Below are 27,542 nucleotides of genomic sequence, written 5' to 3'. Positions count from 1 at the left end.
GACGCGCATTCCCCCGGCGGGGCGGGGCGGGGCGGGGCGGGGCGGGGCGCGGGGGGATGCGGCATCCCGGCTCTCCGGGGGATGCTGCCGCTGCCTGCGCGGGGGCGCGGAGCAGGAGGGATCCTCTTTTACGTCAAGCGACCATAATATAATGATCGCTCGTTCATATCCGGGTCCCCGGGCGGCTCCCCCGGGCCGCGCTCGGCCGCGCTCGGCGGCGCAGTGAGGGGAGGCGGGTCGGGCAGGGCAGGGCAGGGCAGGGCAGGGCAGGGCAGGGCAGCGCGGCCGCCCGGAGGTGGCCGGCGGCGGCAGCGGGGCGGTGAGCGCAGCATGCCCGCCGCCTCAGACGCGCCTGCCTCCCGCCGCCGCCGCCGCCGCCGCTGCTGCTGCTGCCCATGGAGATCGCGCTGGTGACTCTGGAGAACGGCGGCACCACGGCCATCGCGGGCGGCGACGATGCCGCGGCCGCCGGCGGCCGGGCGCGCTGGCGGGGCAACTTGCTGCACCTCGGCGGCTCGCCGCAGCTGAGCGACGGCAAGGAGAGCGCCCCGCCGGCCCCGCCGCCGCCGCCGCCGCCCGCGGGGGACGAGGAGCGGGAGCGGCCCCCGCCGGGTCCCCGCGGAGGAGGGAGCGGCGGCGCGGGCGGCCCCGAGGAGCGGCCGGCGGAGCCCCGCGCAGCCCCCGCGCCGCCGCCGCGGCCGCCGCCCCGCGCCCCGCGCCCCGCCGCGGACATGGGGCCGCCGGAGGAAGGGGGACACCGCCGGGGCATGGCCATGGCGGCGGCGGGCGACGAGGAGGAGGAGGCGGCGGCGGCGGCCAACCCGGGCGCCATGCACCACCAGCGGGTGCTGATCAACATCTCGGGGCTGCGCTTCGAGACGCAGCTGGGCACCCTCAACCAGTTCCCCGACACGCTGCTGGGCGACCCCGACAAGCGCATTCGCTACTTCGACCCGCTCCGCAACGAGTACTTCTTCGACCGCAACCGGCCCAGCTTCGACGGCATCCTCTACTTCTACCAGTCCGGCGGCAAGCTCCGCCGGCCCGTCAATGTCTCCATCGACGTCTTCGCCGACGAGATCCGCTTCTACCAGCTGGGTGAGGAGGCAATGGAGCGCTTCCGGGAGGACGAGGGCTTCATCAAAGAGGAGGAAAAGCCTCTGCCCCGCAATGAGTTCCAGCGCCAGGTCTGGCTCATCTTTGAGTACCCCGAGAGCTCCAGCTCAGCCCGGGCCATCGCCATCGTCTCCGTGCTGGTCATCCTCATCTCCATCATCACCTTCTGCCTGGAGACCCTGCCCGAGTTCAGGGACGAGAGGGAGCTGCCCGTACCCCTGCCCCCACAAGGTGGAGGTTTGAATGGCACGCCCGGGGACTCCCCACCCATGCAGTCACCCAGTAGCCTGGCTGACCCCTTCTTCATCATCGAGACCACCTGTGTGATCTGGTTCACCTTCGAGCTCCTGGTGCGCTTCTTCGCCTGCCCCAGCAAGCCCGAGTTCTCCCGCAACATCATGAACATCATCGACATCGTGGCCATCATCCCCTACTTCATCACCCTGGGCACCGAGCTGGCTCAGCACCAGCAGCCCGGGGCCGGCAGTAGCAATGGGGGTGGGGGCCAGCAGCAAGCCATGTCCCTGGCCATCCTCAGAGTCATCCGCCTAGTCAGAGTCTTCAGGATCTTCAAGCTCTCCAGACATTCCAAGGGGCTGCAGATCTTGGGACAGACTTTGAAAGCCAGCATGAGGGAGCTGGGCCTCCTCATCTTCTTCCTCTTCATCGGGGTGATCCTCTTCTCCAGCGCTGTCTACTTTGCTGAGGCCGATGACCCCGAGTCTCATTTCTCCAGCATCCCTGATGCTTTCTGGTGGGCAGTGGTAACCATGACTACTGTGGGCTATGGGGACATGAGACCTGTCACCGTGGGGGGCAAGATTGTGGGCTCCTTGTGTGCCATCGCTGGTGTGCTGACAATTGCCCTCCCTGTCCCTGTCATCGTGTCCAACTTCAATTACTTCTACCACCGAGAGACTGACCACGAAGAGCAGGCTATCCTCAAAGATGAACACAGTAGTGCTCAGGGCAGCACTGCGGGGGGAGAAGTGAAGAGAAGACCCAGTAACAACTCTCTGAACAAATCTGTTGTGCACTTGGAAAACAGTGAGGAGTTCAACAGTGGCACCAGCTCCTTAGAGAAAGCCAATATCAAAGCAAAAAGTAACGTAGATCTCAGAAAATCCCTCTATGCTCTCTGTCTGGACACCAATAGGGAAACAGACCTGTGAGGAGAGGAGAGAGTTAGAGTTCAGAGGCGCAGAAGGATTCTCTGGTGTCAGAATCTTGATACTATAATTATTCTTTTAGTAGCAATTAGTTTTTTAAGTCAGGCTGTATTTTATAAATTGATCACTGTCCTGAGCAGTCCTCCAGGAATACATGTTTTTATGTTCTTTTTCCATGACACAAAGGGTCACCTATTTTTAAAATAGACTAAGAATAAGCTACGCTCCATGATGCAGGAGCTGGTAAATTATGACAGTGAAAAATCTAATTGGTAGAAACTTATTTTAGCAAATGGTCATTGGTTTTAAATGGGTAATTTGTAACCAATTCAGTTGCTCCAAATTTAGTATAAAGAACTGCGGGGATGTGTGTGTGGAGAGTGAATGGATTGGGGATGGGAGGGGGGAGGTTGAGGGGTTTTGTACTGTAGTTTCAAATTGAAATTATTCAAATATATTTTGTATCTGTATGACTGTATTTATGGTTGAAAGGACATTTCTTATTCCTGTGAAATATGATATCATTAAAGCACTAGGAACATTAGCAGATCAGCACTTTCTGAGTTTTCCATTTGTGATCAGTACACATCTGGTTATCTTGTATGTGAAGTGAATTTGGTGCTTTGAACCCTAGAGCAGAAAACTTCTGTTGTCATTGATATGTTAGTTTCTTGTGAGCCTTAAATTATTAAATCTTGTAGATATACTTCTTTATAAATAATTTTATTAATTACCTTCCTGTTTCAGAATTTATAAGTAATTCAGTCATGTGCTTACTGGCCCCACTCAAAAAAGTATGTGCAGCTTTTTTTTTTTTTTTGGTAGTTTTACAGTTTTGTATCTTTGTTGTATATCTGAGACCGAAAGGAAAAAATACACTGTCTGCTGTTACTGGTTTCAATCCAGTGCACAACAGATCAAAAGTGATCTGAACAGATTTTCAAGTGCACAACAGATCGAAAGCACGAGGGAGTGGACAGGCACAACAAGAAAGTAGAATATTGAGTGCAATATCTGCAAAACTGTTTTCAGTGTACACTCCAGGTTCCTTGGGCATGTGTATCAGTCACCTCTATGTATCCACACACCATTTGTGTACACAGTTCACTGGTTTTAGTTACCACAGACTGGGAGTGGATGGCACTTCAGGAGTTGAACGTGGCATGCCGTGCTGCTTAAATAACCATTGTGTGGCTTTTCTCTCGGACACGGATGGAAAGCACCATCTTTGCATCAAAACACACCCTTGGTTTCTTTTATTTCCAAACAAAACCTTCTCAGCGCTGTGGATTTTACAGTTGAGGTGTTGTTGAGAGACGAGTGACACATTTTCATCGAGATCACAGCTTACTCTGAAGACCGACACAAAGTTGCTCCTTTAGCTCAAAGAGCTGTGTTACCATTTCTCTTGCAAAGGACATGTCTGTTTCCCCCTCCAACTTCTGTTTTATTGCTGAAGGATGTTCCATGCCTTTCCCACATCCTGTGGCACAGCAAGAGTAGTAGAAAAGAGAAGGCTTGATTGTCAACATTGCTCAAGGTTTGTTTCTAACAAATTTTCTAACAAATTTGCTAATATAACTAAGTGCTCAGTTGGGATTATAATTTATTCAAGTACCTCATCTATGTCCTGAGATAAAATGAGATGAGCTTTGCCGAGCAGTGCTCTGACATTCTCTTCCCCAGACACAAATGCTGCTTCCCTTGTCCCTGACTGTGCTCTTTAATGATAATGCCCAAATGCATGGTGATTTTTTCCTTCCTAGTCAGTAAAGTAAGTGCCAAGCAAGTCATACCTTTCATGAACAGAGTGCTTAGCCTAAAACCCAGGCCTGAGGGGAAAGAGTTTGAATCTTGTAATAGAGAACAGCATCTTCCACATTAATTTTAGGATTTTAGATGCTGGTTTCTTGGTTTGTTTGCTTGTTTATTTAAATGGGGAGTGAGGCTGTAATATGCTGAGGAGCTGTTTGAAACAAGACTGACAGGAAAAGCGCCCAGTGCAGCTGCACTCCAGACTCAGGGAGATCTCCAGTGAGCTTTGGTGGGAGTTGTTGCATCAGGGGGAAGTGCAGAATCAGCTCTTTGGTGAGGCTGAATCTCAGATGAAACAAAGAAGTGGTGTAGCTCTGCTGCATGTGCTGAGATCTAGGTCATTGATGGACTTGGAGTAAGGCTTTTTGGTCAGACAAGTGGTTTGATTTGCTCTCAGTGATCACATCCATCTGACTCGCCTGAATAAGCACCAAACAATTGCAGTGAGTCTTTCAGGATAAAGTTTTGGGGTGGTCTTTCTCTAACCACTACCCCCACCTTCCTGACCACCAGTTTGGTCTTCCAATTGTGTGTTACATCAACTGGGCTGTCGGCTCCTCAGAGCAGGGGCACTGTGTCCACACAGCCACTTGTTTAGAACCCTGTGTAAGGATTTTAGGGGTCTGGATTACAGCTCTGCAGTTGTTGCAGGAAGCTGATGTAGACGAAAGCAGATCAGGGCTATGGGGGTGGGTGAAGTTGATCTTGATGACACAAAGGGAAGGCCTGGTCTTCCTTCCTCCTTTTCAGTTTTCTTCTTCCCACCGTGTGTCCTTTTGTTGCTTGCACTGAACTGGTTCTCTCCTTGTGGAAGTACAAGTGCAGGTGCTGCCTTCTCTTCCTGGAGCTGCCTGAGCTCACTCATCTGACAGGAAATTAAATGCAGCAACAACAAGGTAGATCTTTTGTGTCAAATTAGTGAGTTGGAAAGCAAGTGAGTGCCAGAGCTGGTGCAAGGAAGGGATGGAGAAGATCAGTGGTGTGGGGAAATGAGGAAGCAAGGACTGAAATCCTCACTCCTCAGTGGCAGTGGACTGTGACATTATCTTGAATGGTGACATTATCATGAACTGTGACATTATCATGACTGCTTGTTGAACCCTACTTCATGTTTGCAGAAGTACCTCACAGGACTGAGTCCTGCAAGGTGCTGAGGGCCTTTAACTTCCCACGGGAGCCAGGCTGCAAAATTCAGCTCTGGATTCCATTGTATAGGATCATGGAATGGTGTTGGTTGGAAGGGACTTAAAGAGCATCTCATTCCAACCCTCTGCCATGGGCAGGGACACCTTTCATTATCCCAGGTTCCAGGCAGCCACAGCTGCTCTGGGCAACCTGTGCCAGGACCTCACCACCCTCACAGGAAAGAATCTTTTCTAATATGTCCCTGCTACAACTGAGAGTAGGGTTCGTCCCAACCAAAACCAAGCCTAGTGAGAGCAAAATACCCTGACTGCTGCACAGGGTTCCACGCAAGCTTGTCAAGTAATTCTTCAACCTCTAGTTTGAATATGCTGTTTTTCCATAACAGAACAACAGAACTTTCCAATAGAAAGAAAACAAATTATTCTCAAAATATGGTTAAAAATATTTGTTTGGCTTGGGCTTCTAAACAGTTGTTAAGCAGAGTTCAGGCAAATTTGGCTTTGACACCTTTAAAAATAAATGCATAGCTTCTACTGGCTTATAGGGCAGTAAAGGATTTGCTTTCTAATGAGAGGTACTGCTGCCAAACACTGAGTAATGTGACAAGAAACATGGTCAGAGCCTAGTTCAGCAGAGCATTTACCATGGACACGTGCTTCAAGCAACTCAGTTTACAGCAGGCGTTGTAGATGCACTGATCTTTATGATTTTGAGATTTGAGATCATGAATTGGACCTGGGTGTTCCATGTGGGTCCCTTCCAGCTCGGGGTATTCTTTGATTCTCTGGTGGTTATTTAAAGATGAGTTATAAACTGGGCTGAAACCTTGGAGCCATTGGTTCCCCTTGGATTTTGGGGCTAATATGTGGGTATGTGGTACAGTCACGTAATGTGCTGATGCAAATTTGTGCTGCAAAAGAGTGTAAGAGAGAACTGAGTCCCTCCAAGAAAGCTCCTGGAAATGTGAGACAGGAAGAGAATTTTCTCTTCCAGGCCCATCACAAGAAGGAAACATGTCCTGACCACTATTGATTTTATGTTAGCTGACCTGGAATGAACAGCAAGCGCAATCAAACCTCTTTGCCCTATCAAAAGCATCAAGATATCAGAGCTTAATGAATAGCAACTCATTGCAGACATAAAAAACGCCAAGCAAACCCAGCCAAACAACAAACCAACACTTCCTTGTAAACTCGTCTGGCTAGGAGCTGCAGCGGGGAAGCTCCCTCACCCCACACATGCTGTAGTTATTAATGGCTTGTGCTCTCACGTGGGGACACTGCACTAAAATGCATTCTTGGGGGTCCTGAGGTGAATGTTCATTTGGGTCACCAGTGATGTAAGTTTAGTTTGCTTGGCCTGGCCCCAAGGGGAGTCCACATTTCCCTTTTACTTTTCCATCATCCTAAAAAAACGATAAAACAGTAACAAGCAGTTATATAACACCATTCATCTCCTGGAGCTCTGTGAACCATTGTTCCATGCTCTGTGTACAGGCAGGGTAAAGAAAAGGCTGTGGAAGGGAAGACCAAGCCTTTCAAAGGGGGAGAGGGCTTGGACACAAGCACAAATAGGAGTGGGCTTGGCTGGACTAGGAGGTCTAAAACGTGGATCTGAGGGAAGAGAGAGTTTCCCCCTGTGGTCTCTTGCATGGGTGTGAGTGGCTCTGCAGGCAAGGACTGGGTGCCAGCAGCTGTGCACTGCGACCCATCTGGTGGGGTCACTGAACACAGAGGGGACTTAATGCTGCTCTGAGTGGTACGAACAAGTCCCTCTTTTGTGTGCTCTTTTCATTTGGGCTCTGTAAGGAGGACGTGGCACTTCTGCTGGCTGTTCCCTGGCCTCTCCAGCCGCAGACACTGCTGGTCTGGTGGAGGTGGTGCTGGTGGGGCCGTCGAGCTGCAGTGCACTCACTGAGCCATTCTCTAGGCACTGCCCTTCACCTCCCATCAGGGAACAAAGCACATGTCAGAGCACTCTCCGTGGGAGATGCATGTGTGCACAAAAGGTCTGGCTCTTCTGAAACCTGTCACAGAATCACTGAGGTTGGAAAAGACCTCCAAGGTCAGCAGGTCCAACCTGTGACTGATCACTACCTTGTCTGCTGAACCAGAGCACTGAGTGCCACGTCCAGTTGCTTCTTGAACACCTTAGGGGGTGGTGACTCCACCACCTCCCTGGGCAGCCCTTTCCAATGCCTGACAACCTTTTCTGTGATGGAATTCTCCTTCCTGATCAGTGCCAGTGAAGCTGGTGGTGAGGTCAAATGAGGAGAGCGTTTAGTGGCATGTGACAGTGCCACTGAGCCGTGGTGAGGGACAAGCTGCCTCACTGACATCTGATCCAGACATTTAGCAAGATGCCATGAACAGGAGTGAAATTTGGCAGGGGCCTCCAGGCTGATTGCTGCCAGATTTAGGGAATAATGGAAGGAGGGCTTTAAGCACCTCATCAAGGCTTTGGCCTTGCCACTTGGCCAGTGGTGGGATCGGAATGTTGTGTGGCAGGCAGCGTGTGGGGGAATAACAAGGTTGGTCCCATGCAGGACAGAGGGGCAGCAAGGAAACTGGGAGATGAAGCTCTAGCAGCATCTGCCTGCCTTTGGTGCAGCTTCAGCCATGTCACTGTGTGACCACCAGCCTCACTCCATAGCTACAAATGTCTAAAAAATGAAACAGAAAAGGTCTTTATAATAATATAGCCTGTGACCAATTAAAATCATTGTTCCCAAATCATTCTGCCAACACTTATGCTATATAAAGCACGACTAAATATTTTTTAGATTGTGCCATTTAGTCTTTTTGTAGTTTCTGAAATGTTTGAGTTTTGGTTGGTTTGGTTGTGGTTTGTTGGTGGTTTTTTTCTTTCTGTATGCATTAACTGGTCCCCAATTCTCCTTGTCAGCTTGTTAAAGTTCTGTTTCTCTGGCCTAAATTTGGGACCTCAGAGTGCTGATACTCTTCAGTAGACCTGGGTCATCCCATCTGACATCAGCATGTCAGCTCATAGGAGGAGTAAACATGGAAATTCTCCAGTAACTCTGTGGGCCCATTGACCAGAACATACCTAATATTTGTATGATGAAATATTGTGAAAAATGTGGGTATAGTACCCATTGAAATAATATGAAATAAGAAGTTTCATGTTAATTGGAATAGGAAAAAAGTAAGGCTGATAATGATATGACTAAAGAACTAATTGGAATTAGAAGTTGTGAAGAGAAATACCAACTTGTTTAAAGAAAAAGAAGGCTTCAAACTGACAGAGAGGAGGTTTAGATTGGATATTAGGCAGAAATTCTTCCCTGTGAGGGTGCTGAGGCCCTGGCACGGGTTGCCCAGAGAAGCTGTGGATGCCTCAGAAGTTACCTGATCTAATAGTAAAATGAATAACCTTCCTAGCTGGCAGCAAAGTGTTTTCATTAGAGCCTGGGCTTCCTAGCACACAGTCTTTATGGTTACTAAAGAATTTATAATTTTCCAGATAGAATTTAAAATTTACCAAAAATCATCTGCAAGTTGTCTCCTGTATTAGTAATTCACAGTCATCAGGGGGATGTTTCCAAATAAATCAGTGTAGGTTTTAACACTTGATTGACAGGAAGAAGAGAAAAAAAGAAATATATATCTTATTTCTGTGCTTCAACTATGGTGTGCCATGGAGATTGTCATTTGCAATTTTGTGGAAAACAGGTGTTGTGTTAAAATTGACATTGGAAAGAATGTTGCTGGAGAAGCCACCTTGGGTGGAAACAGGCAATAATTTCCCTCTCGAGACAGTGGTAATTCTGACCTTCTCTAGTTTTCTGACAAAGCCAGTTTGGAGATAAATGGTGAATATATATGGTCTCCTCTCAAATCCCATCTCCAACCCTGGCCAGGAGTGGTGGTTTCCTCATTCCTGTGGGCAAGGAGTGCAATGAAACCTTGCAGCTCTGCTCATGATGATACAGTTGCATGATATATACTCACGTCAGGGTTGATGTTTCTGGGAAGATGCTGGAGGAAAAGGTGTGATTTAAATTGACTGCATTGGTCTGAGGCTCTGGTGTGTACAAGGAGCAGGTAGAATTTCTTCCTTTGCATGATTTCACTCTAGTGATGGTGTCCTAGCATGTAGTAATTCCCCCAAAAACTGTCACAGATCCATACCACGGCTTGCTTTGCTCTCCTCAGTTCATGGAGATTAGTTACATTATACCTTATTTAATTCTCTCAAGCAAGTTCAACACATTTAAAACCTCTTCCTCTCCCTCCTCCCTGCTTAATTGTAGGTAGAAATGCCTGTGATTGGGGAGGTGAGAAATTATTTGAATTATTTAAGCAACGTAGCCTTATAATTTTTTTCTCTGTCTTGTTTAAAATGATTTGAATATCTAATGGGGTGTGATTGAATGTGATTCATTTAACATGAATTTGCAGAGCAAATTGTATGAGTTTCTCAGTTCAGCAAACACTGTAATTTTCAAGGTAGTGCTGCACAAGGGGGTTGTTTAAAGGAAGGTTATTGTGCAAATACATGGTGTTTTATTATGCAAGAGAATGATGCAAAGAAGCAGGGAGTCTGGAGGGTGACAAACCTTGTTCTGGGAAGGAATGCCCTCTAGCTTAAGCTTAGCCGCTGTGCTTTGAAGGAGACAGTGTTCCTTGAGCCAAATAGGGAGCAAAGCGAAGAGCAGGAGTCCACAGCTGAGGTATCCGGGCATTTGGCTGAGAAAGGGATGGTGGCTCCCACAGTTGTTTCTGGATTTCAGCCACTGGGCAAAATACCTGCACAGTATCTCACAGGATCACGTTTTAAAAGTCTGCTCAGTGCATTGGAAGGACCCAGGTACCTGCCTTTAGGAGAATGTGCTGAAGTGTGGCTCTAAGGCGGGCATTGGCATCTTCCTGCGGGCCTGATGGAGTAGGGTCCAGTAACCAACAAAATTTTGGTCAGGTTCCTGTTTCCCACTTGTCTCCCAGAGTGTCTCCATCTCAGTGATACATACTGACAATGGAGCAGAGGCTGAGAAGTGCAGAATTCTGGAGCATGAGAGAGAAATCTCTCTGGAAGGCTTGAAAACCCTGGGCATTTCGAAATAGAATTTGCACTGCTCCTTGCTAGTGGAAAATGGGGTAGCTCTGTTCTTAAAAAGGAAGCTGGATATTCCACTGAGGGGGAGATACAAATTCTCATAGACATCCTGACTGCATCTATATTAGAAAATGAAATGTGCCCAGGACCATTCCCTGGCACTGAGGCCAGCTGGCAGGAGACAGGCTGTGCTCCTGCTGCCAGAGGCTCCCTCTGAAACAAGGTGTTCGGCACTCAGCCTACTGGGCTCCCTTCCTGGCCTCTGCTCATTCCCACATCGTGCCTAGGAAGTACTTTGGGAGAGAGTGCTTGGGTACAGACTTACCAGCGTGGCCAGGAGCCTTTGATTGTGATTAACTTCCTGGGAACAGTTCCCTCAAACTCTTGAGGTGGCAAGTGTAGATACAGCCCTGTTCTGATGCCTCTTGCCCTCAGGCAATTTTTGGGGTATCTTAAAAGCTTTACACATTTCCCCCTGTTGGCACATTCTTAAACAATAATCAGCCTCTATTCACTGAGCACAGTTACTCCTGCCAAAATCTGTTCTCATCTAATTCTGCTTCCACCTGCACTCATCTATATGCAACTCTACTAAAAATCACCACACTCTTCCAGCTGCACGCAGAGGAGCACAAGTGGATCTGACAGTGAGAGGGGGATACTGTTGCTTTGGGTTTTGGCTGATTTTCCTGATTTTCCTAGCCCGGCCCTAGTGTAGGCTGTGCCTTGCGTTTCAGTCACTGCATCTTCTAACTCTGCTTAGAATTCCAGTTGAGGCCCTGGTGGCTGAGCACATCCCCTGGTCTTGCTATCCAGCAGGATGCACCATGAAATAACTTGAAATTAAAAGAAAAAACTATAAAAAAATAAGGAAGGGGTGGGGACACACTGCATTCTAGTGCTGAAGAAACCACGGACCACCCAGCACAGGCAGGAAGTGGACCAGGACTAGAATTCTTCTGTGGCTTCAAGGTGAGCCTACATGCCAGGGGTCCCCAGGGACTGGAACATGAGCTAAATTCAGTCAGAGGGAGAAGAAAGGGTGCATGTCTAGAAGTAAACTTCCATTTTAAATCTCTCCTGTAATCCATGGGTCTTGGCAGCTCTAACTACAGTAGTTTAAGATGTTGATGCTGTCAACCACTCCGAGAGAGGGGTGAGAAGTAAGTCCCTCTGAAGGGACCACTAAGGACAGGTGAACCTATTGATGGGATTTTTTCCTTCAGCAGATGAGTGGGCACGTGGTTTAGTGTGGGTGTCATACAGAAAAGACCACCAGAACTGTGGAGTTTGGAATGCTGAGGTGCACCACCTGGGAAAAAGTGATGGAACTTTTTGTGTCAGGGTATCACTCCTTGAGGTCTGTTTCAATAAGTAAGGCTGAAAATGCTGCTTATTGTATTTATGAGTTAATATTTAGAGGCAGGACACATAGTGAAAATGCACATGTAGAAAACATGAAGATTTGCAAGAAAGCAAAAGTGTAATTCAGGTGCCAAACACATCTTGGAGGTGAGCAGATGCAATCATCATCAGAGCCAGTAAGGGGAGGAGGGCTTTCTAATTATTTCCCCGAGGGAGAGCAGTTGTAAAGTCATTTTTGCAGCATTCATGGAAATGTATATTTAAAATATTTCAGAAGCACACCCTGCACTCTGTTCACTCTGTAGCTGTAGATTAGTCCTACTGAAGTCAACTGGATTCCATTCCAGGAATCCTGCTCAGATAGACTTGAGCTCTGCAGTCATATCCTTTGTTTTGCTTGACTCCTGGCAGCCCAAATTAAATGGAGATCTCTCTTAACAGTGAGGGAATGCTGACAGTATGTGCTGTGGGCATGGTGTGGAAACAACATCACTTCTTGCCTGGACTCAGAGTGGCCAAATGGTAGCACGGCATGTCTCAGCTGTACTCTTCTCTCAGGCAAGGCAGGTGATGCTGGGGAGGGGTGTGAAGGGCCCGAATTTGGAAGAGAAAATAATCAGAGGCTGATGACTGGAAAAAAATGCTCAAGCCAAAATGCTTTCTCCCCAGGGAAGCTCTCCCACAGTCAGATGCAGTGTTGTTTAGCTGTCTGGATTTCATTCCAGGACTGCACATAGCTCTTAAGGTCCTGCCTGGGACTTTTTTTTGTCTGCTGTTGGGTAGCAAACCCAAACAAACAGGAAATCAGGCCTGAACAGGAATCTCACATATCACCCATGTCTCATCCCTGTAAAACCCATGCCCATTCCTTTGTCTGATTTTCTAATTGAATTGTCATGGGTGTAAAATCACATTGTAAAATTTCCTCCTCTCGTTTGCAGAGAGCCCAGAGGCAGGAGCCAGTGTAACATACTTTGAATTTGTTTTCCTTTTTAGAAGGGGCTTGCATTTTGGACGTTTTTTTTCCCAGGCTAATGTACATCTGATGTCAGGCTCCCCAGATGAGAATGGTTAGACTGGTGTTGACATTTTTAGAAATATGTGCAAATGGAAAAATATCCTGGGAGTGCTGCCCATGGCTGATTTTGTAAAGTTTTAGTCTCTGTTGTATAGGAAGCATGAGCCAGGTACCTGTACTGAGAAGAAGCCTTACTCATAAAGTGTCTTACTCAGGTGTGTGCCAGACATGCCTTCTCAATTTAGGGAGAGGGCAGGAGTGAATTTCAGCAGTCTGTGACTCAGCCAGGCAATATTCAATTCCCCTTTCTGATCAGATGACAAACAGCCATTTAGCATCTTTTCCAAAGGGAGGAACAGCAACAGGAAAAGTTCCTGGCAAAAAGTGGATTTTCCAAGGTTTAACTGTGAAGGTAACAAAGTGGTGCAGACAAATCTGCCTGCCCTGCGGCTGTTCCTTCCAGTTTGGTGCTGACATGACTGGGACAAGACATAGCATAGATCTGAGCCTGTTTGCAGTGAACCAAACCTGCAGCTTTCTAATTCCCGGCGAGGTGGTGGAATTTGGAGGATGAGTGCAGCTGATTCGCGGTTCTGTGAATGTCAGCAATTTTTGTAGGATCTGTGGGGGGCTCGTGTTTGCTGCCTCGTCAGAGCAAATGCCTTGTTAGCAGATCGCAGGCTCACACTGAGCGAGCAGCGGGTGGCACAGGGGTTCAGCCAGTGCAGGACGTGCTCTGAGGGTGCAGCATGGCAACAGACCGGCTCTGTCTCTAGCCAGGGCTACAGGCAGCCCCCGCTGAGTTGCTGGCTCTGGATCTCGGTAGGAGCCTGGAGCTGGTGCTTTTCACTGAGGCTAGGCAGCGCTCAGGGAGTGGCAGGGTCCTGCAGCTCCAGCAGAGTCCGTGCTGAGCCTGCCCTGCTGCCCGGGAGCCTCTTGGCATGGGGAAGATCAAGATGTGCTGAGCTGGCCCTGGCTCGGTGCTCCACAGAGCCAGCACGGCTCTCCTCCAGCTTTGGTGGGCACATCAGCCATCCCTGGACAGTGGCAGGGCACTTTTGTGCACACCATCCTTCGCCCATCCCTCTCTCTCTTCTGCAGGCTCAGCAGGCTCTGCCTCATCATCATCTCCCTCCCAACTTCTGTACTCCAGGCCGAGTGGATGTGGCTGTGCCCAGTGCTCCCTAATGAACAGGGCCAGTCCCCTTCAACGTATTTATCAGCCACCTGGATGCAGGAGTTGGATGCACCTCCAGCAGGGTTGCTGGTGATGCCAGTACGTGCCATGGAGCACATGTTCTGGTGTTGGCAGGCCTTGCAGGGCTGGCTCATGTTGGGGATGATTCCCCACACAGGGACGCCGTGGCCTTAGCAGAAAGTTTAGGTACAGCTATTTTCACACGTGATTGGCTCTGGGGAGCACCACAGAAACAGGTTTATATCAGCTCTGCAGACAGAAGTGGACTGAGCTGGGCTCAGTCTGGAGAAGGGTTTGGTGGTTTTTTAGTCACTCTTTTGTCCATCAGTAATTTTTGAACTTGTTAGCCATTTCCAACCGAATTTGGCCAAAGGACACTGGCCTTGAAGAAGATAACTTATTTTTACAGCTTTTGGAAAGGTAGCTGGCTGCGTGGGGGAAAGAAAGACTGGAATTAAAACTGCTTCTGTTAGGCAAAAGCTGTGGCATGAGCTGTCCTAAGCTGTCGCTCTATCAACACAGGAGAGACCGTGGTATGTTCCAGACTTCTCTGAAGTGCTGCAGATGCTGATTAGATGGGATTTACAGGACAACAGCAAGAAGCAGAGCTGTGCTTAGAAATAAGGCAAACAGTGCCTTGTATCTTGAGGCAGATCTTCCTTCCTTCCTTCCTTCCTTCCTTCCTTCCTTCCTTCCTGCCTTCCTGCCTTCCTGCCTTCCTGCCTTCCTGCCTTCCTTCCTCCCTGCCTTCCTGCCTTCCTGCCTTCCTTCCTCCCTGCCTTCCTCCCTGCCTGCCTTCCTGCCTGCCTTCCTGCCTGCCTTCCTGCCTGCCTTCATCCCTCCCTCCCTCTCTGAGGAGAGAAAACCTTGAGTTTAAAGCTCGTATCCTTTTCTGCTGCACTGCACTGGTGATGTTGGAGAGGCAGCAGGACGAGAGGGAACGCTTTAGAAGGGAATAGTTTACAAGAAGAATGGATCTTTACTATTGGACTTTAAATAGACTGGGTTTAAGTCCTCCTTTAGGAAACCTGCACAGGATCAGTACTGTCTGCAGCTCCTTTACCTCCTGGAGCTGAGAAATACCTAATTTTATTTGCTTTTCAAGGCATGAGACACTGCAAAAGAGTTGGTTGATTCTTCCCTACCCAATTTCCATACTGGTGGCTTTTACTGTAGGACTTCTGGACTGAATTGAGAATGGACAGGAAGGAAAGCAAAGCATTATAACTATGCCATGTTAAGACTGGAACTGAAAAGCAGGAGTGAGCTCTAGATAACTTTCCCAGATCCCACAGTGCTGGGCTGCAGAAGAGTAGGGCCCATGTCCTGATGGGGAGGCCAATACCTTAACCTGAAGGACCATGTGGCCACACTTTATGCCCACATATTTCATAGACATAAGCTAACATGAAACTGTAAAGTTGTTTACCATCATGTTTATCACTCTGGTCACCAGACTTTACCCTTCTGGTCTAGCCAATGCAATCAGTTTTGCTTACATTCTTAGACTGTGCTCATCACTGATTCTCTGGATGAGGCCCTTTCAATGATGCCATCTAAAATGTGGCTCGTAGCCCACGTGGATTGGCTCTCTGTGAGCTGCAAGGCAGCTGAAGGTTTGAAAAAGAAAATATAGGTACATATCTATTAGCAATGTGTGATTTCTGAGAAGAAAGTACATTTCAGACCTGCCCTTTGTCCTCAAAACTTTGGCCCTGTCAAGATAGAAGTGTTACTTCCTGGTCCATTATGGTGGGAGAGTTTGCTGTGCTTGAGGAAAAAGTACCACTTGCTGTAACTATCGACCTGGGGCTCTGAGCTGATGGTTTTTCATACCTTGGGCCTTGTTTCTTCAGGGTTCAAATCTAGGGCCAGTCCTGTTCAATTATTTATCAACAAGCTGGATGCAGGAGTCGAACACGCCATGAGAAATTTGCTGGTGACACCAAACTGGGAGGTGCTGTTGACTCTCTTCAGAGCCAAGAGGCCTTGCTAGGTTGGAGCATTGGGCTGTGAGCCATGGAGTGAAATTTAACAACAACAAATGCTGGATTCTGCACCTAGAACAGAGGAATGCTGGGCACAATATACACTGGGAGAGGAGTGCTCAGAGAGTTGGGCCTTTCCAACTGAAAATACTCTATTTTTCGGTTCTATTTTCTAAAGTTACACATCACCCTGGAGAGAGGGCAGTCATGCTTGATTGGTTCACACAGAGGCAGATCTGGGTGAGGATCAGAAGGCATTTGATGTGCTGCCATTGTTAAGAAAGGCTGCAGAATTTTGTCATCGATGCAGTGATGGATTTTTGTTGAAATGTGTTCAAAACCGATGATGAAATTCTTGCCAGACCAGCCACTTAAAACACTTTTAACTTTATACCATGCAGAGCACACAGTATCTCTACCAAACCAGTGGTGAGCAGGAAGAGCCTCCTGTTTGAAATCTGATTTTTACATTAACCTTATGATGCTGTGAAGTCTGACTCATGGTTGTTGAACACTCAGCCTGTGCTGCTCTCTCTAAAAGCAACCTTATTTTGAAAGGTAAGAAATGCTGCAGAAGAGGGGCAGTGGCCCAGACATCCTCACCTTGAAGCCTGTCATGGCTTTCAGGGTCTAGAAAAATCTTCAGTGAAAGTCTTGTACGTGCTTAATTTTCCCTTTCTGGTCTTTTACCACGGTAAAATAAATGTAGCAGCCTGCTGCAAAACAAATGGGACGTAATCTGCCATTTTTTCCCTTGACCATTTTGAAATAGTCTGTTCAAATGGCCAAAGAACAGCGTGCAGGCAGTTCGTGAAATCATTTTGCATGAAGGGATTTCAAAAAGCTTCCCCAAAAGCTACCTACAAGTTATTAACTCACATTTGGGGACCATCTGCCCAGTGGCTTTTCAAAATAATGCTATAAGCACACAGGCTAAAAGCAAGAAATATCTTACAAAAGCATATTTTCCAGAAAGGAAAAAAAAAAAAGAAAAGAGAAAAAAGAAAAGGAGAATTCCCCAATAATTGAGCCTTACCTTTTGTTGTACCCTAGGTGATAAATCAAAAGGTATTTGGGAACAGAAGTGTATCTGGGGCATTGCCACAACACAGGTATGTTCTGAGAATCATCTTGCAGTTTCTGTTGCAGATTTTTGGCCTATTTTGCTCCTGCTACATTTGTTTGGGGAAAAGGCAGTGCATGTAACAGGGACAGTACTGTGGCTCTTCAGATTTTACAGGCAAGAATTTACACCAAGTTTTCTTCTGTAGAGAATGCCCAGAGATTGGAAAGAGGTTTTTTCCTAAAGCTTCATGGCTTCACCTACGTGGGAACACTTGGGAAGTGTAATCTGAATGGATATTAGAAAAAATTAGTTCTTGATTATGATGACTCAAAATGTTGCACACTCCTTTGTGGATAATCACATTTGGAATAAGGGTAGGCCTGACTTATGTGTAACTGAGTCCACTTGGGAATACTAAAACAAATTTCATTTTTATTATTTGAAAGGAGAATGGCTGTGCAGGGACTACCCAGGACACAGATGGCTTTTTCCTAGGTAGACAATCCCCATTGTTAAAAGTCATCTCAGAAGTCAGGGGGGACACTGAAGTTATTGCAAACAGAGATGCCATCTCCATAATTTGCTGTACACAAAGGGAACACTTCAATAAGGTGCTGAGCAACATTTTTTTGATGCATTCCTTTTATCCTGTGTGGGTGTTGAGGGCCATCAGTATCACCCATGGTGAAGTACAGGTGGCATGGAGGGTGACCTGTGCTGCTCAGTACCAGTTATGTCATAGCTGTTACCAAATTTCATAGGCATTGAATGAAGAGTAACTTAATCCTATAAGGGATACAAAACCTGTACCATTCTTAGCTGCAGAGCACTAACCCCTAGGATCAGTCCAGGATGGGGATGATAAAGAGCCATATAAAAAGGCTGAGAGAACTGGGATTGTTCAGCCTGGAGAAGAGAAGGCTTTGGGGTGACCTCAGTGTGGCCTTGCAGTGTCTGAAGGGAGCCCACAGGAAAGATGGAGAGAGACTCTTGACAAGGGCCTGGAGTGACAGGACAAGGGGCAATGGCTTCACACTGACAGAGAGCAGGTTTAGATTGGATATTGGGAAGAAATTCTTCCCTGTGAGGGTGGTGGGGCCCTGGCACAGGTTTCCCAGAGAAGCTGTGGCTGCCCCATCCCTGGCAGTGTCCAGGACCAGGTTGGATGGGGCTCTGAGCAACCTGGGATAGTGGAAGGTGTCCCTGCCCATGGCAGGGGGATGGAACTGGATGATCTTTAAGGTCCCTTCCAACTCAAACCATTCCATGATTCTAAGACTGGAATTTGGACCAGAGAGATGCCCACTCCACCCTTACCTGATTCAAATTATATTTGGACTCTGAAGATCTGTTGTGCTGTAGAATTGAATGGATATTTTGCAACTGGCTTCAGCAGACAGAGAGAGCATGAAATAGCACTGCTGCTGTTTTTGGTACTTTCCCACTGCTAGGTGGATGGAGTAAGGGTCGGTCTCAGCTGTGTTTTGAACTAGTGGTAAGAATCACTTTGGAAAAGGAGCAGGATGAGTCAATTATTCCTCACTGTCAGCTTGGAGCCTAAATTATGAATCAGTCTGTTTCTGTGGTCTCTTATATAAGGCTGGGTGTCACTGTCAGTCCATAATGCTTAAGCTGGAAAAAATGGAGCTGGAGAAGGTAGGAACAATTCAAGGCAAATGGGACTTTTGGACTCCCCCTAAGAAAACTTAACTGAGGGGTTGCAAGTGCTGAACTGATGTGTAAAGACCTTGCCAAATTAGTACTTACTATTTGAAAAGATAGCTGGAATAGCAATCTATTCCATGATTTTATCTTCTGTAGTTTAGAATCTGGATATTCCCTTCAGTGTCCTGGCCCTTTGGAATCCAGTTAAGTTTTTGGCTTCTCTGATTACCTGTGTCACTCAGTTCCATAGCCTAATTACATCTTGTGTTTAAAAGTAATTACTTTCCCCTGCTTTTAAATTTTCTGCTGTGGATCATTCACACATCTCCTGTAAGGCTTCCTATTCAGTTTTAAACTCCAGCACCTAAAGCTGGATCCTAAAATGGGCTGATCCACAGATTACAGTAAAGATGATATTTTCACTCTCTTTTACTCATGCACCCTGTCACCATTACAGCTTTGGCTGCACCCTGTGTAGTGAACACAAGCCTTCACTTTGCAGGTAGTGAAACTTCACTGCTGGTCTCTCACAGGTAGAATTTAGAGCACTGACCCGAAGTGGTGGCAGCCAGGTCTCTTGAATATTCATTGTTGGTTAAGTGTCAGGCTGATTCAGATTTAATCTGGGCTGGCTTCTCGTTGACCAGCATCACTACAAATACCCAGAACATGTTTTTTCAGAAGACAAACGTTTAGATCTCTGTGATACATGTGAGGATTTTTTCTTACACGTTATGCAGCTGCAAGTTTTATTGGCCATTTTGCTGTGTGTTCACCCAGCTTTTTCCTCTTTCTCTGAAGGATCTCAACATTCTTTTTGTCCCAGCTACTCTAAATGAATTGATTATTTGCAGGCTACTCTGTCTCATTTCCATTTTTCCAAAGAAAATTTAGATACTCAGTCGAACACAACTGCCAGGGAGCCTTGCCTGGTCTTCTCCCATGATTGCACCAAGTGTGTCACTCACTGAGAGGGGACATTCAGCCTTTCTTGAAGCAGGTGCAGGCTTCACAGGAAGAAATTCCTTTCGGTACCTGAAGGGATAAAGGTGCAGAGGAATTTTTTACAAATGGAGTGACAGGACAAGGGGGAATGGCTTCACCCTGACAGAGAGCAGGTTTAGATCGGATATTAGGAAGAAATTCTTCCCTGTGAGGGTGGTGAGGCCCTGGCCCAGTTGCCCAGAGGAGTTGTGGCTGCCCCCATGCCCTCTCCTGAAACATCTTTTGCTCCTTTTCAGTTTGTGAATGGCTTAGTTCTTCATACAACCACCAGAGTCATTAGCAAGACTGCCTCACCAAGCTGCCCTGTTAGTTCTGACAGCCTCCATGAGTCAGAGCAACACCTCCCACAAGCTCGAGCAACACCTGTGGAAGTCACACACTGTCAGACTCAACACTGCCTTATGCCAGCCTCAATTTGCCTTTGTCATAGGCAAACCTGACCTGATGCTGCATTTTATGAGGGGAGTTGCTGTTGTTTCAGTAAAGCCTGTGTTTTTCTGATGGGAAGCTGCTCCTGGGCTACATTCCCAGTTCACAGAGATAAAGTCTGTGCCCACAGAGCCTGTGTAGGAGCAGGAACAGAGGAAAGGCAGTGCCACAGAAAGATTGCTCTCATACTGCTGAATGTATCAAGGGTGATCTAATTAAGCTGGAGATGAAAGAGTTAATCCAGACCTTGCCATGGCAGCCAAAGGGTGCACTTTGGGTAATTGCCAGTGTCTGGCTTAAAAACAGTTAAGTCACAGTCCTGATGCAGTGGAAGACACTTGGTGTGGTGCCACTGACTTGGTGGGGGTCAGAACTGAGCTCAGGGCTCAGTTTAGACATTTTGGACAGCACGGTTCAAGTAGAGGTTACTGATCTCTGCCAAGAACTTAAAACTGAATCCAGCCCCCACAGAATTGGGTGGTTCCTTAGGAAAGTTTGTTAGGCTTGTCAGTATTGACACTGGATTTCTGATGTATGTTTGCTGAATTACTCTTTCGATAAAACCCCTTATTAAGCAAGTCTGCTCTCCACCTGGTGCTGATCTGACTGAAAATACAGCGAGATTGGCAACTCATTAATTCATGGACAGGATAAGTATAAAATTTGCATAAATCAGTTAATACTAGAAAGTACAAGACTTGTAGTTTCTTAAAAAAGCAAACTGTGAACCTTTCCTCTTAGGACAGAAACTCTTTGTGAGATGGAGAAATATCTCACACGTTTCTCGTGCCGAAAGATCAAGTAGTGATGTTTGGGTTTTTCAGATTCCTTTCCCATTAATTCTTGTTCCAAATATAGAACTGTATTTGTCTTGAAACTGGTGACATTTCACGTTCAAGGCAAAATTCCTGCTCTTTAATGATGTGATTTTATTTTTAAGGCTTTAATCTTACATCAGTGATTTTAAGTGCTTTTCAGTGATGCTCTGAGCGAGGAACTACCATCCTTCTTTGCTGTTTTCAGTGCCAGATGACATTTTTATCCAATAGTAGGCATCCATTTGCCATGAAGGCTGAGTTCCAGGGAATGCAGTGTACAGACATGAGGCAATTTTGATCATTGCTCTCTGGAAATTACAGTGGTTATATACATTTCAGTATTTAGTTTGCCTTCTGGATTGCATCTCTGTCTTCTGAGTCACTAGAAGAAAATCACACTAGGTGTTTTTTTTTTTTTCTGGAATATTTAAAATCTTGTGTAAAATGAACCACCCTGCTCCAGCTTGTAGGAAGGCCTCCTCCTCAGCCTCTCCTGGAAGTTACTGTCTGTGAGAGGTGGCAAAGAGCTCGTCTCCCATATGATTGACGAAACCTTTGCCAGAGAACTCTGGATTGAATCAGGAACACTTCCATGAAAAATGTATCTTCCAAGCACCTAACAATCCTCCAGAAAAAAAACAGTTCATGGACAAAGTCCCTCACTTTGCTCTATCCAATGTTCCAGCTGACCACAAAAGTGTCCCTGCATCTTCCTTTCCTTTTGTTTGGAGGAGGGGAGTGGGAGGAAGTGCAGACACCAACTCAGTGTGAAAGGAAAGCTGCTCTTTGCAAGTCATTTCCTGACTGTTCTGAGTGATTGCTTTCACTGAATCCTTAGGGCTGGAAGGGGCCTCTGGAGATCATCCATTCCAACTAGGCACGGTCACCTGGAGCAGGTGACACAGGAACACCCACCTGGATGGTGGGTTTGGAATGTTTCCAGGTGGGTTTAGAATGTCTCCAGAGGGAGACTCCATTCCCTCCCTGGGGAGCTGTTCCAGTGCTCTGCCACCCTCAATGGAAAGAAGTTCTTCATCATGTTGAGGGGAAACTTCTTGTGTTTAGTTTACGGCCATTGCTCCTCGTCCTGTCGCTGGGCACCACTGAAGAGGGCCTGTCACCACCCTCTTGGCGCCCTCTTTGAGATATTTTTATGTCCTTTCCTGACCTTTTGTGCACCTCAGGTGATAAGACAGAGTTGAAAGGTAAGATATGGAAAGGGTTCCTCTTGATTCTTAGAGTCCACTTAGAACAGCTGCAGGCAAAGACAGGTTCAGAACAGGAGATTGCAGCTCAGGACAAACCTTACTCTAAAGGACTGCTGACAGGTGTTTGACAGCAAAAACTTGTTTAACTCAGTAGTACCAAGAGCCTCTCTGTTAAATAGAAAGCTCACAGCAGGACACTGCTGCATTAACGAGATTTTCTCTGGCTGCTCCAATTCCCTCTAGGTTTTTTTTATTATTTTTTTTTCAGTAATCGTCTTTCAAACTGCAGCAGCATTTGTTGTCCTGAGGTGCTGACTCCAGTGGAAGAGATTTTAGTGGAAGCTTCTCCTGCAGTGTGCACAGGCTTCATTTCAGGTCAGCAATCACATCCTCCTCAGCCTCTCCTGGGGCTCTTGCATTGATCATCCTCCAGCTGCAGGAATTGTCTGAGAGGAAGGGCATGACTGTTGTGTTGAAATCACATTTCTAGACTGAGGGTGGACTGAGGGAAGCTTCTGCCCTTTGGATTCAGGGGAGACCTGACATTTGGATGTGGCGTGGATGTGCAAGCCGTCAGCCTTCCTGCTCCATCATGCACATCTGCCCCCCTCCAGGCAGCCAGTTATGTTGGGAAGGCAAAAGAGGAGAGGGCAGAGCATGTGACGGGTGGCTTGAGCTGGTGTTTGGGTTCTGAGCGACAAAGTCTCTGCTGGATGAGGTTGTTTCACCAACAAAAGGCTCATTGACTGCTCTGAGTCATCATCAGCAGTCCATGTGAAGGACTTGAGTTGATGTGACCCGAGTAGGAAGTTTGACCCAGGGCAAATCTGGAGAATAAAACATCCACAAAAATAAAACATGCTTTGTGTTTTCCAGTGTTACCTGGAGAGCCAGATGGGAGAAAAAAGAAAAAGCAGGAGGCCAGAGGATCTAAAAGGTTGTGAGAAAGGGCTATTTGACATCCTTTGCTATGTTTGCCTGTGAAAGCTGGAATAACACAAATGATCCTTCTGCTAAACTGACTCCAGAACCAAGCTGACTCCTACCTGCCTCCTCAGCAAAAAAGGGGATTACTTTGGCTAGACACACTCTAAGGTCCTGGAGAGCCCATTGCTTCACTACCTGCATGAGGGGAATCTTGCTACTGAGTTAAGATTTTTTTCCCCCCTTCCCAAGATAAACACCTTTTTTTGGCAAGATGTAAACATTCTGTGGACAAAGCTTCTCTGACACCTTTCAATGAAGTTCATTTTTGAAAGTGGCAGGGCAAAAAAGGAGGAAACGTCTTCTAGATTGAGATTTAGAGGTCATTTTCTGGTATGATTTTTTTTTTTTTGAAGGGTGATATGGTGTCCAATTGCTGCCTAAAGTACTCCCTCTAGCCCAGGGAATATTTGCTTGTTCATATAAAGAGTGAACCTTCTGTGCTTTCGGCTGCTGACTGGTTAGAAAATGCCCTCAGGAAGATGGAGATGGAAGTTCAGATACAGAGAAGGGAGAGAATTGTGATTCTTGAGCAGGGGCTCTTACCACTCAATGGGAAGGTAAGAGAAAATAATTATGCTTCCTCTGATCAGACTCATTTCTGGGAGGAGGTAGAATTTAAGTTCCTAACTAGCAAACTCCATGCTACTTCTGGATGTAAAGAGAAGGCAGAGTTCAGGCACTTGGGGAACTGAATCCACTGGGAAGTGTGAGTGCAGAGTTCTACAGCAGCAGACTGTACTGGGGTTCATATGTTCCGCCTTTGGGATCATGGTAGCTATATGTGCAATTAGTAAGGATTTAAACATCTAATTCCTCCTGTGACCTTCCCATCCCACTTCAGGGAACTGTGGTTTGGCCTCAGGAAGTATTGATCCTGGATGGTCTGCCTAGTGTGGCATCAAGGACCATATCCCTGAGGTGATAACCAAGAAATGTGTAGGGAACAGCTCTTTTACTCATCTTGAATTACATTCACCTCTCACAAGCCCTTTCTCACCTCACAGGCTGAGCCCTGTATTTTTACTAAAGGCTGGTGCAGTGCCAGCTTTCCACGAGATTGTCTGGAACTTGGACTTGTATCCAGTGGATTCACTAAGGCTGTGAAAACAAGGAAGAACTGCAACCCTCACAAGTGCTGAAGACAGTTTGCTAAAGGGATTCAACAGCCAGTGCAGGTGCATGATAAATCAGTAAATTCTGCTGCCTCTCTGTGTTTTCCAGAGCGACCTGGAGCTCAAGCAGGAGCGGTGCTCTCCAGATGGCTCTCCACGTCTTCCCTAACACACCAGTGAGCCAGGAGACCGAGGCAGAAATTCCAGTGTGGGGAGGGTGTGAGTCATGAGATGGTGAGTGAAGGAAACAGCAGGATAAAAATAACAGAGCCCAGTATGATGCAGAATATTAATCTCTTACCCTGTGTTATCCTCGCTTGTATTACAGGCGCTACTCTGCTCTAGCGTAGATGCTCTGCTGCTCAAAAAGATTATGGCTCAGGATGCCAGATTGCAGGGACTCCTAATACTTGTGCCTTTAAGTTGGCTGAAAATTCTTAATCAAGAAGTTCCTGCTGTAGAAAATATGTAATCAAAGAGTGTCAAAATGCTACATTTGTATTTTTCATGTTTACATGAAAACGTTGATTTCAGTTAATTTGACTTCAACTAAAAGATTTATTTATGCAAAATTTAAATGAATAAAGTCCCTTTCATTTTCCAACCTTCTTCTTTTTTCCCCTCTCTCCTTCTTCCTTCCTTCCAAAGGAGAAAAGAAAGGAGAAGACTATGAAAATACTATGAAAAACCCACATAAAATTCAACTTTGATTCTAGCTAACATAAATCTGTAGGGAAAAAAAAAGGAAAAGTGAAATTGGCAAAATAAAATTAAAAAAAAAAAAGCCAAGTATTTTATTTTGACAAAATGGATCTCTCTTTTTCTACTCAAATCTGCCATCAGATTTGCTGAGCTTTGTTCTGAGATCACTCACAACAAAATCAGGAGCCCTTTTAGGGAGCATTTCCAGCTCAGCCAGTGTGAGCTTTCTAACCCAGTCCCCTTGACATCTCCTCTAATCACTGGGCAGTGATCTTCAAAGAGCTCTTGGGAGCTTAGGAAGCCTCTTGCTCCATTATTTTTCAATTCAGTCAGGAATCTGGGCACCATAAAGACAGAAGGAGCTTTTCCTTTAACTTCAAAGAGTGCCAGCTCTGGCACTGAGGCTTCACTGCAGATTAACACATGGGGAGCTCTTCTGACAGAAACTGCCCTTGTTATTTCAGGGTGGGGAGAACTGTTTATTTCATTTCACACATATTCAGTTCAAAACCTTTCCAAAGGATTTCACTTCGCTGCTTTTTTGTCGTTGGTTTGTTTTTTTCTTTTCCATGTAAGTCACCTTTGGGCTTAAGTTCACTTTCAAGACTGTGGAAAACTTTATCAAAACTGGGGAACAGCCCTCTGAGGCAGGCAGGGAGGTGGCTGTGTGGTCCCCACGCTGCAGGACTCACAGTGTGAATGACTAATATTTGTAGGGCTCTCTCTCCTCTTTACCCTTTCAGGGCTGCTTTATGAAGTGGAGCATTAGCACACATGCTGAAAGAAGGCACCATTCGATTGTGATGGATTTAAGCTGTCTGTGTGTAAAATCATGTGGTTCAGGTGTGCAGTTATGGTCAGAGTACTCCTTGCTCCCTTTCAGACCCCATTGAAACCAACTTCTTTGATCCCACTAAGCTGAAAAATCCCTCTTTTTCTGCTTCTTTCTTTTCTATTTTGTCTTACAGAGGCTGCCTGGGAAGCTACTTGGGAATAGCTTTTCTGGTTTTAAATACTCTTCTTAAGCAATCTCCTGTTATTTTTTACTTCCATATTCCCATCTATTTAACTTATTCCCGTATACCAAGGCTTTTTATTTTCCAATGCGTAAAGAAAGAAAGACTTATTTTGGAAGTTCTACAAAAATGGGAGTCATTGTAATCATGATTTGATGTCCTTGGAACGCACTTTATTTACTATTTGTTTTTATTAGGACATTGTTTGAACGTAACTTTAAGCCCAGTAAGGTTCCAGGACTAATCTTCTGGGAGAGGATATTTATGGTCCATATTTTCAGAGAGGGAGATTGGAAGTAGAAAAGGGCTTAAGTATTTAGGCCTCGCTTCAGCTCTGAAGGCAGGGGAAATCTGCAAGTAGTCTCTTGACCAGTCGAAGTAGTCGGTGGCATGTGCAGATGCCCAGCTCCAAGGGGCACTTGCATTCCATGTGTGCTCAATTCCAGGCAGAAACGTGGGCCTCAGATTGTGTGCATTACTGCAGGGGAACTGACCTATTTTTCTGAAGAGGAAAAATCTACCATAAAAATCTAATTTGAAAGGATTGTGGGAGTGGAAACAGGGCTGTTTTTTCTCTAGGATATTTGGTTATGCAAACAAATTGATGAAGAAGAAAATTCCAGCAGGAAAACCACTAATGGTGCTCGGTGCCACTCGATTAATTGTAACACTCTTGAAAGGAAAGTGAAATAACAGTGAACCTTTCAGAGAATCAGAGAATCATAGAATGGCCTGGGTTGGAAGGGACCTTAAAGATCCTCTAGTTCCAACCCCCTGCCATGGGAAAGGACACCTTCCACTTTGTTCTAAGCTATCATTTTGTATCCAGTGTGGAGCCTAATGATTTTTCCTCATTACTTACTGCAGCTTTTTGCATGACAGTCTCCTGATTGCTTTCCTCCTGCAGATGCTGACCATTAGGAAGACACTGCTGCAGAGTCTGAAACCAAACCAGCCTATTCCTTGTTCTCAAGTCATCTTGGGTTGGAAGCTGCCGAAACACTTCCTTCTGGATAAATAACTGTGATGTCCCCATCATCCCCAGAATTGGATTTCTTCACTGAGATTGCTGAAACACTGGTCTGCTCCAAGGTTTCTCTCATAGAGGAATTGTTCAGCTCCGCAACAGGAGTGAGAAAAGTTTAAATGCTTTGGGCTCACTCCCAGGCACAAGACTTATTATTTGAGCTTTTGTTTGGAAATAAATTGAGTTCTTGTCAGAGATTTGGCATCTTCTCCCATGGTTCTTACATATCAAACTTTCTCATCATTCTGGAAGAAGATTCAAGTGTTTGTTCTCTTTCTTTTACTGGCACTCTTCTTTGTTTATTTATTTTGTATTCTTGAGATGTGCTGCATCTCTGGAGTTTGTATTTCTACCTTTAGCGTAAAAACGCTGTACATACAAGTCTAGAATGAATCTGAAGATTAGTCTAATTTTTCATGTGACTTTGACTTGAACATTTTTCTGTTTATGTTTATATTGCTATTTCAAATATGTGCATTGCCTGTATTCTTTATGCCTTTTCCCCATCTATAACTCAATAAAATAATGTCCCCATTCTGCAGAACCATATCACGTGTGTGACAGCGACAACAGTTTCTGAGTAATAATGACTGATAATTTTAAATGTGTTAATCTA

The 27,542-nt window shown here is 46.2% G+C and overlaps 1 protein-coding gene across 8 annotated transcripts; it reads left to right on the top strand.

The window, feature by feature from the left end:
- Positions 1-324: 324 nt before the first annotated feature.
- KCNA5 (potassium voltage-gated channel subfamily A member 5) lies at positions 325-27,542 on the top strand. 8 transcript variants are annotated; one of them, XM_032105732.1, is made up of 6 exons: positions 325-3,825; positions 16,293-16,449; positions 16,945-17,003; positions 22,351-22,457; positions 24,291-24,415; positions 26,807-27,542. In XM_032105732.1, exon 1 carries the CDS (start codon positions 396-398, stop codon positions 2,286-2,288), a length of 1,893 nt encoding a protein of 630 aa, XP_031961623.1. In that variant the 5' UTR covers positions 325-395; the 3' UTR covers positions 2,289-3,825; positions 16,293-16,449; positions 16,945-17,003; positions 22,351-22,457; positions 24,291-24,415; positions 26,807-27,542. The 8 variants fall into 8 exon arrangements, with proteins under 8 accessions (XP_031961623.1, XP_031961622.1, XP_031961626.1 ...); XM_032105731.1 differs by lacking the exon at positions 22,351-22,457; XM_032105735.1 differs by lacking the exons at positions 16,293-16,449; positions 16,945-17,003; positions 22,351-22,457 and adding an exon at positions 22,959-23,019.

The sequence above is a fragment of the Corvus moneduloides genome, chromosome 4, assembly GCF_009650955.1.
Source record: "Corvus moneduloides isolate bCorMon1 chromosome 4, bCorMon1.pri, whole genome shotgun sequence".
Classification (NCBI taxonomy): domain Eukaryota; kingdom Metazoa; phylum Chordata; class Aves; order Passeriformes; family Corvidae; genus Corvus; species Corvus moneduloides.
Note: the sequence above shows the minus strand (reverse complement) of the source record. Positions and strands in the feature narration are given on the sequence as shown.

Excerpts from the sequence above, each read along its gene's own strand:
- KCNA5 (XM_032105736.1), top strand. The coding sequence starts at position 396 with ATGGAGATCGCGCTGGTGACTCTGGAGAACGGCGGCACCACGGCCATC.